Here is a 12,379-nt window from a genome sequence, read left to right as displayed (position 1 = left end):
TTTCCTCCAAGGTCTCCATTGATCACTTTTGTATTACATATGGAAGATGCTTAAAATGCTGCAGCAGCTGTGTATATAAAGTTTACTAATCATTGTGTTTCTTCAGGTTAAGTGATGGCAGGTGACATTAATTTAGTATATTCTTACACCATCCTGCTGGTCTCAAAAAAGTTAATGAATGGTTGTTTAGCAACAATCCATTTTGTTAGGAAGAAAAACGCAGCCTGCAGATTTTTTGTGCATATTCCATTACCCCAGTATGATTTCTCCTCAACCCTTCCTTTATTCCTTGATGGTAAATGATTACATAAAAATAATTATCCTGGAAAAAGAAAGGTAGGTTTGGAAATAATTTATTGAAGTCTTACTTCCTTGTCATAAAACTTCAAAGCATTTGCCTGTCACTAGTACAAGACAAAAGCTTCATGGATATAAGTCATGAAAAGAATTCTCCTTATCTAAAAACAACAAAATATATTCACCCTGGGACTTCCCTGGTGACACAGTGGTTAAGAATCCACCTGCCAATGCAGGGGACACAGGTTCGATCCCTGGTCTGGGAAGGTCCCACAGGCAGTGGAGCACTAAGCCCGTGTGCCACAACTACAGAGCCCACGTGTCACAGCTACTGAAGCCCACGTGCCTAGAGCCCGTGCTCCACAAGAGAAGCCACCACAATGAGAAGTCCACGCGCACCTCAACGAAGAGTAGCCCCCGCTCGTCACAACTAGAGAAAGTCCACGCACAGTAACGAAGACCCAATGCAGCCAAAAGTAAATAAATAAATTTATATAAAAAAGAAAGAATTATATATATATATATTTTCACCCTACTTTCCATAGAACTTGTAGCCTGAGAAAAGACTAGCTGTTTGCTTCTAAAGGCATGGGAGGAAGGAACAACTATGACGTTCTTGCTGCTTTTTCTGAAAAAAGACAGCCGCTTAAGGAGCTGATTGGTTTAGTATAATGTGAAATTAATTGTGCTTTCCTTCTCTTGACTAGTGGGTAATTTATCTTCTGGCTGTATAGGAGCTTGGATGCTTTTAAAATAAATTCTCCTGATGATGAATTCTTTTTCAACTCTCAATCTCTCCTATTTCTGAAAAACAACAAAAAAGAGCCACTCAAATGGGCTTCGTTTGTATTGACCCAAGTAATTTACTTCTATCTGACAAAGATGAAAAGGATAGTATTAATCTACAGGGACAGCACATTTAATTTTAAACCTCATGCATTAATATATTTGAAATAAAATAAGTACAGCAATATATTGAATAAATACACCTTATTTAGAGTTTTACCAAAAAAAACCCATAATACTTTTAAAGAAATATTCTTTCTTTCATGTCAGAAATGCTTCTGGTTATCTTTTTTTCTATTTGAGATTTATAACTAATAAATAAATATAGATAATCTATATTTCTAAATAGCATCTACAGAGCAAATAAGGTAAATGAAAATATGTGGGTAATACAAGCTATATAATATTTTATGGAAAAGAAAGTCTCATGAACAAGAATAATCTATATTTGTTGTCACCATTAATTATGTTTATTGAGTAATTATTCAGCCATTCACTTTTTATAGGCAATGTGAATACATTTGGCTTTTACAAATCCCTTATTACAAATGAGATACAATTCAATTCAATTCAAATTTCTAAATAACATAAACAGATTCCCAGGAGCGACTGTTTATTATAAATTAAAACTTACCTTCTATTAATAAGCTCTTGGGGCCAAAATTACATTATACTGTAAGGCGAAAGAATCACATAAGAAAATCTATAATGGAATGAATACCAAGAGGGCAGTAACTCACCGGAATGGTACAAATGAAGGCAGCTGCTCTACTATGTGATTCTTGGAGGCTGATAGTCTCCAATCCTGGTGATAGGGGTACAGTAGGATAACTAAATTGTCAGTTTAGAAATCCCACTAGGGGATTCAAGATAGAAAGGGAATTTTAAGGGAATTTGGGAGACTGTTATAAGCTAATGACCACTCAAGGAAAGAATCCAGTAACCTAGCAACAATCTACACTACCTTGAAGGAAGACCAGGTACATCCAAACACCAGACACACTCAAGCCACAAACCCTGATAGTTAAAACACAAGACAATAGATATGGAGTCTGAATCTTGTGACATGAAGTCAGACAGTTAATAGTTCTTGAAGAGTAGCACTTCTGCATGTAGTCAAGACAGAAATATAGGTGAAAGGGGACATTATACCGAAACCTGAGATGAATTACCATATTTTATTAATAGTATATGTTACCATCCTTTTGCTAATAATATACATATGATTTAAATAGTGCCATGATAGTCCCAGTTAAACCACATAGGGTCAAAGGAGGAACTAATGATGTAAGCATAGACATCTGCTTAAGAATGTGGAAGAAGGTGATTTTCTCTCCCTCCCCACTTTTGCTTATGAAAATAAAGTCCTCTCAGTCCTTGAAGCAGAGCTCCTACCACATGCCCACTTGTATTTCTCACAAGCATCCTATGTTAATAAACTCACTCTTTGCCTGCCACTTTGCTTCTCACTGAATTCTTTCTGCACTGACACAAAATAACCTGAGCTTCAGTAAATTCTGACACCAGATGAGCAGTTTCAATGAAAAGACAGGTGGTTTGAGTCCTCTCCTAAGTCAGGGATCATGTGTTCAAGTCCCAGTCTGAGTTTTGGCTGGTTCGAGTCCCAGCTGAAAAGGAATGCAGTTTCACTAGGGTGATGACCATTTAGGGAAGGAGGGTGTGGAAAACAGAGGAGAAAATAAGAGTGTAATAACTAGCCAGAAATTTGGAAATAAGATGATCAAATTGTCTTCTGAGACTATAACTTGAAGATCAAAACTGAAGTGATCAGGGCAGAAAATATGCAATGTCACTGAAGACAGGCTGAAGATTTTAGGGTCTCTGAGACTTGATTAGAACATAACTGAAGATTATTAAATCAGCCAAAGGAAAAAAATATGTTGACCTGAGAGAGACTTGTTTGGCACTGCAAGCACAGATAAACAGGAAAGTCTCAGAGGGCAGTTTGGTTGTGCCATTCAGGGGCTGTCCACAGGAGAAGGTGGCCAGACCGTGAAAGTGTACTTGGCCTGTAATGACAGGTATATTCCTATTACAGACATGGACACATCAGGCAGACTAAGAACATTCAATCAATACTCTGTTCTAAATCCATGCTTTCCAAGTAGATCTTCTGATTACAATTCTGAGCAGCTTGATTTACTGCAAGAGAATGCTCAGGCCAGAGAACATTGGGCTAACCTCTCTTTCAGTTAGTCTCCCTATAAATGCATAAACAGATCTTCTGGGTTAATTGGCCAGCCTATTCCAGATTGGTTAACATTTGTCTGAAGTACTGTTCCTGTCCCAGTCTGCTGACAAAGAAGTTCTGGGAGCCTGGGAGGCTAGCCCCAGGTTATGGATTGTGGAGGATTGTAATGAGACCTTGTGGACCTGCTTTGCCAGCTGATCTCTCCTGGTTTTACCAATGCTTGCCATGTGCATTTCATGGTCAGGCAATATTGATAAAGCTACATGACAAGGAATAGAAGACTTCATCAAATATGAACAATAAGGAATAATTCAAAAAGACACATGCACCCCAATGTTCATTTCAACACTACTTACAATAACCAGGTCATGGAAGCAACCTAAGTGCCCACTGACAGACGAATGGATAAAGAAAATGTGGTACATATATACAGTAGACTGTTAGCCATAAAACGGAAAGGAATCGGGTCATTTGTAGAGATGTGGATGGACCTAGAGACTGTCATACAGAGTGAAGTAAGTCAAAAAGAGATAAACAAATATCTTATATTAACACATATATGTGGAATCTAGAAAAATGGTACAGATGAACTGGTTTACAAGGCAGAAATAGAGACACGGATGTAGAGAACAAACCTATGGACACCAAGGGGGAAAGAGGGGGTGGGATTAATTCGGAGATTGGGATTGACATATATACACTAATATGTATAAAATAGATAACTAATGAGAACCTGCTTTATAGCACAGGGAACTCTGCTGTAGAGTAGAAACTAACACAACAGTGTAAAACAACTATACCCCAATTAAAAAATATATATATATATCTTCGTTCTATAGGTGAAGACACTAATGCACAGACAAGCTGAGTGACATGTCCAGGTAGTTGGTCGAAGCCTTGACTAGTTCTGGGATCCTGACTGCTACCAAGAATTCTTTTCATTACACTGTTGGTTCTCAAACTTTAGTGGGTCTCAGAATTACTGACTGGATTTGTTAAACTCAGATTGCTGAATTTCTGTTTTTTTAGTGTTGTGGGCTGAATGTTGTGTCTTCTCCAAATTTGTATGTGGAAATTCTAATGCCCAATGTGATCATATTAGGAGGTAGGGATTTGGGGAAGTTATTTGATCATGAGATAGAATCCTCAAAAATTGGATTAGTGTCCTTAGAAAAGAGGCCTCCCAGAGTTTCATCACCCCTTCTACAATGTGAGGACACAGTGAAAAGACATCAGTCTATGAACTAAGAAGTGGGTTCTCACCAGACACCAAACCAGTCAATGCTGTGATCTTGGACTTCCCAGCCTCCAGAACTGTGAGAAATAAGTTTGTTGTTGATAAGCCACCCAGTCTGTGGTCTATTGTTATAGTAGCCTGAATGGTCTAAGACAACTAGGTCTGAAATGAGGCCCAAGAAATTGCATTTCTTTTAAGGCTGTGAGTGATGCTAATCTGGGCATCCTGCTCTTTGAGAACCACTTTGTTTCACTGTTGAGAGGCGTTCCTTGTGGGCCGCTCACATTCCTACATGTCTTGCTGAGTGTGCTAACATCACAAAACTGACTATTCTTTCTCAAAGCCCACTTCTCAGGAGTATTTATTTGGCTGGCAATCCTGAGAACTGAGGACCGTCCTCAGGAATGTATCACATAGTTCTGCAATAATTCTTGTTTCCCTCTGCACAAAGAACAGGTTTGCTTACTGCTTGCTAGGAAATTGGATCTCCTAAACTCAAGGTCTCTCTCCTGCGGTGCATGCAAACTCTACCTGGCCTTCCATCTCTGACGTGGGTCTTGGGTCAAGGAAATCAGTGCAGCTATCCTGATACTTGTACTCTCTTGCTGTGAGTAGCAGAGTCTTTTGTTTCAGGAGTCTCCTGTCTTTTATCAGCATCCGTGGAACTAGGGATGTTTAATTTACTAGTTTGTATAGTTATTTTGGTGGGAGTTCTCTGGCTTCAGTTGTCCTAAATACCATCAAACTTATTTAAGTTGGGTGCATCTTGTGACCCAACCTGTAGTGCACATTAACTATAGTGATTCTTGGCAAGTTATGACTCCACTGGCCAACTGTCTTCTGGACGTGCTACCTGGTCACTCTTACTGCTTCTTTCCTATCTCCATCCCATTTTCTCTCTCCTTACTTATTTTTCCCTCTGATTCCTAACAGTTCAGTTTTATATTCCACACCCATTACTCTGCCCATTATTCCCATGTCTTTATCTTATTCTCCATCTGTCTCTCATGACCAAGAGACAAAACCCTAGCTATTTATACTATATTGGATCACAAATCTCCAAATCATTAGGCTTCGTTATTCCATAACCAAGTGGAAAGATGTAAAGACTGGGAAAATCAGTCATTTTCTATAGCATCATTGGATTTACTACATAAGTAATGTTCAGATGTTTGATGTCCTCTCATAAAATGAAGGAAAATGCAAAACAATATTATAAAACCATCATAAAAGTAAAAGGAAAAAGAAAGCAAAGTTAACATTAATTTAACTTTATTTACCAAATTCAAATAAATTGTGTTCTTACAAATATTATAAAGTGACTGCTAAACTTTTGACATTCACGTTTTAGTTTATGACATTGATCGTATAGATACAATATAAAGAGTTTTCGATATTGAACTGAAAATAGCGTGCTAATGTAAAATTAAAATTAGAAATGTCATATTCTTTATGGATATTTGGTTTGGGACATGGCTTACTATACGTGATTTAAAAAATTATTTTCAGAGTTAATCACATCATTTTTGTATCTAATTACTACTATCTCTAACAAATACATTAGTGCAGTAATAGTCTTTATGTCTAGACACACAGATCATTTGTGTTTCTGGAGTACATTTCATTTAACTGAAATCACAAATAATATTCAAATAAGAGGGGAATAGTATCTTCTCTTTTGGATTCATCATAGGAAGAATTTTTTTCGTGTGGTAAAGTGCAACAATTTCAGAAGATATACATTGTCCTCTCTATTGTCACTCCAGAAGCATTAGCAAATCAGAGTAACAGAGGAGTTAAGCAGGTTACCTAGGATTGTAGAATGATCTTGTCTAACCTCCCAACCCAAACAGCAGGGCTTTCCATTGCTGGTGGGTACATAGCTTTGCCTTGACTAGCTTAGGGGGATACAGAACTCTTTACCTCACAGGAATCTTGCTCCACTTGTAGATAATAGTGGTTAGAAGAGAATTTGCTTCGTTGACTCTAAATCTGCTAATTGGCTGAACTATATATTGAGACAAAACCTAGAGTGTGGTGACAAATCAGACAGTCAGACAGAATTTGAGAGGTATAGAAGTACCAGTAGATTCCCATCTATGGGACATGGATTCAGGTCATTTCTCCAAAGGTAGTAAGAGAGAGGAAGGCAGAGACCAACTCCAGGGGGAGGTGAACTGGTATCAGACAGAATATTAGAGCAGGAATCTGAAGAATAAGATTTTCTTGTTTTGATTCATTTATTCATTTATATTTTGGGGCCCCATTTGTTCCCAGGAATAAGGAAGGATCCAGTTGTTAGAATAAACCTAGAGAAACTAATAAGTTTACAGTAAGAGAAACAACAAGAATTGTCTTACAGTCTGAAGCATCTGCATTACTTAGCTAAAACTCCCTTAATTTGCCCCAAGTAGAGATTGGGTTTGGGCTATTCTTAGCATCTGGGACTGGGTTAACACTGTGGGTATGGACCTCAAGCATCATAATAACTTTTATTTGTATAGTGTGTGAAAATTTTATAAAACACTTTATACTTATATTCCCATTTGATTTTTATGAGAAACCATTGAGGTAGGGTGTTGGGCAAGAATCATCCTCATATCAGTCACAAATCCTTGGATCAGGCAGTAAGTGTCTTGACTAAATAAAACCCAGGCTGCTTTATTTAAGACCAGTACTTTCCCTAATATTCTGTTCTGCCCAGTTGTGAGAAGAACAGTAAGCAGGCAGACTGGGCACATCATTAATTTTAGCACAGGTGATCTCAACTGGGATGTGAAAATACACTGGTGTTCCTATGATGAGTGGGACAAAAGAGATGGAATTACTGGGAAAGTACTAGGATTTGCATATAACCTCCCACCTGCCTTTCTCTGGATTCTCTTTAAAGCCCTGTCTTGAATTAATTCAAAATCATTTAAATTAAAAACTTGCTTTAGGTATCTGTCTAAAGGAGAGCGCTAAATCCTAACCACTAGACCACCAGGAAACTTAAGCCTCTGTCTAAAGGAGACTTTTTATGTTGTAAAAATACATTTGATTAAGAAAAAAGACCATTTAACTTCAGAGTAAAATTATCTAATGTGGGTTACAAGTTTTATTATTTAAAAAGTCTGTGTAAAATTTAATGATTTACTACTGAAAATTATATGATTTACCAGAGCTTGAATGTTCTGTTATACAAAGTATTAAAACATTTCTTTTAATTTTCCCCAGATTGTTCCCTGATACTTTCTGAAGATAATTATAATTGTGTTTTGAGTGTTTTGGGCTCACTGACAATCATATTTGAGTAGCTGAATTGATAAATTATAGTAATTTTATTTGGCACATAACTTGTATTTGATCATACATTGATTTCTGATTTCTCATGCTAATTATACAGTGTCTAACAACCATTAGCTACTCCCAGGGCTGGTAAAGATAATGATAATTTTAAGATAATACTCCAAATTGCTTAAGTTAATTCCAGTGTTAGAAGCCAAATGCTGATTAATGCTAAGGTTATTATGAACTTTGAAATTTTACACATTTTACTGCTTTCTACAGTTCTTTGGGTAATTCGTTTTGGCACCACAAGAAGAAATATTTTAAAAATTACTTTATATATAACTGAAAATGTGATTTAGAATTGATTGGTTTAGAGGCTGAATTTTAAAAGCCATTGGAAATTGTATAGTTAATTCATGACTATTCAGAATAGCTGGGGGAAGGTTTTCATGATTATTTAACAATTCTCATTTAATTTAATTAAATTTACTGTATACACCTGTCAAAGAATTAGAAAATAAAATAGCTTCAATTTCAAAATTGAGCAAAATTAATCTGAGAGAGCAAGTGAAATAGTGAAGTGAAAGAAATAATTATGCTATTATTGTATTAATAAAGCCTTGTTTTATCAGTATATTCGAGAAATACAGTTAATTAAAAAATCTTAAGCTTTGGAATATTATCAAAATACTCTTAGCACTCAAATTATGCTGGATGTAATAAAATCCTGAATGACTCAGAGAGATTTCAGAGTCATAGTGCCTTGGATTATTATGATTGTAAAAAATTCCCAGAATTGTAACATGTAGAAGGAATTGGAAATTGGTCTTTGTCATATCCACTGATAGTTGCTTTGTGAAATAGACTTGGGATACCAGCTCACTTACCTCTGTTTTCCTTTTTATATTACAAGAGAATGTAGAATTTAGAAATAGTATCAGCTATATGATCGTTCTGATGTGGATAAAGATAAATAAGAGCTGGGAGCATTTTAATTCAATAAATTGATGAAATAATTTAACATAAGCTGAGTTCTCTCCTAGAAAATTTCTGTGAGAAAATCTTTCCCCAAATCAGAAAACAAACTTTTATTTGAAAAGATTTTTCCTTTATAATTAGATTCCTCTAGGAAGTCATATTTTATGGACCTGAACAGAATGCTGTATCATCACCTGTTCATCGGATTTGACTTTGCAAATACACAGAAGACTCATGACTGACCACTAAACTGTGTTGTGTGCTAAAGAGAAAGGGCACTGTGTCTGCCTGGCTTTCTGTTGTTATCACCTATCCCTGGAGGTTTTTGCTGCATAAACGCTGTGTGGTATTACTTGGTCCATAAATATAATATATCCTACATTTGCAATGTACATCTGAAATGATAAGTGAGTTCTGCAGCATTTTACAAACACTCATATTAATGAAGAAAAGTCTGAGGCACAAGGAAAGAAAGTCACTTGCCCAGGATCTAATTGGAAGTGGTAAAAAAATCCAGTCCAGAATCACATTAAGTTGCCTTTACTTGAAGGCCAAATTAAAATAAATACTTGATTTGAAATAACCATCACAGAATAGATGCCCCATGTCTGAATGTAGGCAATGACATGCTTGCACAAACCTTCCTCTAAAAAACGTGCGTACTTCGTGGGAGGTGCTGGGGAAATAATGGCGCAGGTGAAGTTTTAGACAGAATGTCCCCAAGGATTTTGTTGGTTTGTTCGCGCCTCAGGAGCTACATTTTGTCTAATGGAGTTTTGGGAGATGAGTGCTGGGAAGGCACTTATGACAGATTTTGCATATTCTCTATTTTGCTGCTAACAATATAGGCGAGTAAAAGAGCACAGGAGACTGGCTTCTGAGTCACAAAGAAGAATTACAAATATTTACTTATCTGCACATAGCCTTACTACACTTTAAATAAATTTTATTTTAGGGGGTGATGGACAATGTTATTTTTTAACTGGACTTCTATCTCATTTTTTTCTTCTTATAGCACTATCAATACTTACATACCTATAAAGCAATAATGATAGCTAACAGTTATTGAATATTTTAGTGCGATCCTCTCATTGGCTGAACCCATTTGAGCTACGAAAAGGAATAAACAATTTTATCAGAAGAAAATATAAGAAAATACCATACCTCATATAGGGAAACAATCAATTATACGGGTGAATTTTTTCAACCTAATTTAGTTCCAGATATAGTTACTTTATTTATGTTTGCAGAGATAGTTCAAAGAAAAATGTCCTTTGCTTATAGCATCAGTATTTATGGAGATCAACTGTGGCCCCAAAGATTAGAAAATGAAATGTATCTTAAATTTTAAAACCATATAAAATTCTGGGTAAAATTTGAGAATAACTGGTTTCACAGTTATTACTTTTCATATACATACCATGATATTTCAAACTCTTTCCATTCATATTAACGTTTTCCTTGTAGTAAAGGTTAAGAAAACTTTTTTAAAGAGATGATATTGAATATTTTTTACAGGAGCAAAAATCGTTTATTTTTAGCACACAGATAAAATCCAGAAGAATGAGGTGCACTCAAGGTATTTAAATGGAGAAGATATGCACATGATTAAAAAGCCATATCAAATTTTATAAAATTTGGCATACTTTTCTAATGTGAGCTAACAAGTCAATTTGCATACAAAATTTCTGCCAATTTCAAGTAGAAAACTGTGCAAGGCAGATGACTGCAGGAGGGTGATGGCCAATCAGAATGTCATTCAGTCCTCATCGCATAAAGCGTGAAGTGCAGGGCAGCACGACTGAGCTCCACGTTCGCAGAATGGTAAACAAACTGCTGAGGGTGTCCAAGACGTTGTTAGGTGGGCACATGCATGAAAAACATTGACTTGCATCGTGAGAAAATTGTCCCTCTCAGTGTTCTTCCAGTTCTGATTGCATTAAAGAGAAAGTTTCTGCTCATGCTTGTTCTGACATTTCTCTATTACAGTCTATGATATTTTTTAATGAGAGAGAGCGAGAAGCAGGAACACAAGATTTTTCAACATATGAAAAAAAAACAAGCTAAATTTAAAAAAATGTTTTGTCTTTTCATTACATTTATTTAAAATATATTTCTTACTTATGAAAAAGGATAACACGGTTTTTCATTTACTGGAATGGACTAAAGTTTATAAAGATACATTTATTTTAAATTAAAAAAAGATAAGACAATTTAATTTAAAAAATTAAGTTAAAATACTACCAATGGTTTATAGATATGGCAAAAATCATAAGAGTACAGCACAGATTAAAATCAATAAAATCTGTGAACAGTAATCCATGAAAATATCTAAGGTCACTGGAATCTTTCAGACCCTGGTGGAATCTTGATTCTGCCTTTATTATCAAGATGACCTTTGGGAAGTTACCTAACATCTCTAAAATCAGTTACTTATAAAATACCTACTCCCCAAAGTTAATTTTGCCAGTAGATGAAATGATGTATATAAAAAACTCATTATTATCCCTGGAAGAAAGTAAAAATGGAAAAATATTTTTTCCTTTTCCTCCTTTTATTTTTTGACTTGGAATGAAATAAAAATCTCTCTCTCTGTGTGTGTATGTGTGTGTGTATGTGTATGTATATATTATATCACACTTTTTCAGCTTTCTGCCTTTTTAAAGATAAGCTATTTTTCTACATTTTTGAGACAACTAAGCCCCAAAGATTTCACACCTTGTCCAATTCACACAGCTTTAAATTTCAGCTATAGATATTACTTCCAGTAGACCACAGGCTAATAAAGTTTGCTTTTAGGAAATGTTACTGAACATTATTACAATGTATTCCTAAAAATGTGGCAAGATAGAAAATATCAAAAATGCCCAAGGTATCCAGAATACTTAGCACATTCCAGTTGATTAGAATCCTTATCAGACTTCCAAAGGCCTGAACTTTCATTTTATCCCAGGCTACCCTGGAGCTTGTGATTTTTCTATATTCAGAGCCATCCTAGAGACAGTGAAGGCTTGTGAGGGAAGATTCTGAGGTAGAGTAGGGATGATAGGGTGGGCTGGTTTGCACCTGTGAGAGTTTTATGCATGGGGAACAGCCAGACATAGCCCCCTACTGCTTTGGTAATGAAGACACATGGTGTGGGAGTGGGTGGTGGGGTGGGAGGGTGTGAACTGAAGATGCCCCTTTGCATTTGAAATGCTGCCTGGATAAAAACTTCATACCATTGCAGGAAAATAGATTCAGGGATTAAGTTTCAGAATATGGGGCAAAGATTATAAAAGGTTGGCACTGTTTAGACAATTTCTTTTCCACTGTGATCCTATCTGTTGAACTATGAATAAAATTGAAACAAGCCATATTTTTCCTTTCTTTCAATTTCTGATTTAAAGAAAAGTTTTCATAACTTTTCCCATTTCTTCTTCTGTCACAGATTATTGTATTCAGTGTAGCTTGAACAGGTATAACATTGGTTCCATCAGAAATACTGCTGTAATGACTTTCTTAGCTTGCTCAAGTACAAGTTTATTGCATTAATATTTATCAAATGATCAGAGTCATTTAACTATTTTTAAAATATTTATTCTGAAGATTTTGAAGTT

The 12,379-nt window shown here is 35.8% G+C and overlaps 1 protein-coding gene across 1 annotated transcript in view; it reads right to left on the bottom strand.

Moving 5' to 3' along the window:
• Window positions 1–205: 205 nt before the first annotated feature.
• The window catches only part of RALYL (RALY RNA binding protein like), a gene marked incomplete at its 3' end in the record, with an annotated part of 458,402 nt that continues 446,228 nt past the window's right edge, over window positions 206–12,379 (bottom strand). The window contains exon 8 of the mRNA XM_079722141.1: window positions 206–322. Within this exon, the coding sequence (XP_079578267.1) occupies window positions 206–322 (117 nt within the window). The remainder of the gene's footprint in view (window positions 323–12,379) is intronic.

The sequence above is a fragment of the Hyperoodon ampullatus genome, assembly GCF_949752795.1.
Source record: "Hyperoodon ampullatus genome assembly, chromosome: 17".
In the NCBI taxonomy this organism is placed as follows: Eukaryota; Metazoa; Chordata; class Mammalia; order Artiodactyla; family Ziphiidae; genus Hyperoodon; species Hyperoodon ampullatus.
Note: the sequence above shows the minus strand (reverse complement) of the source record. Positions and strands in the feature narration are given on the sequence as shown.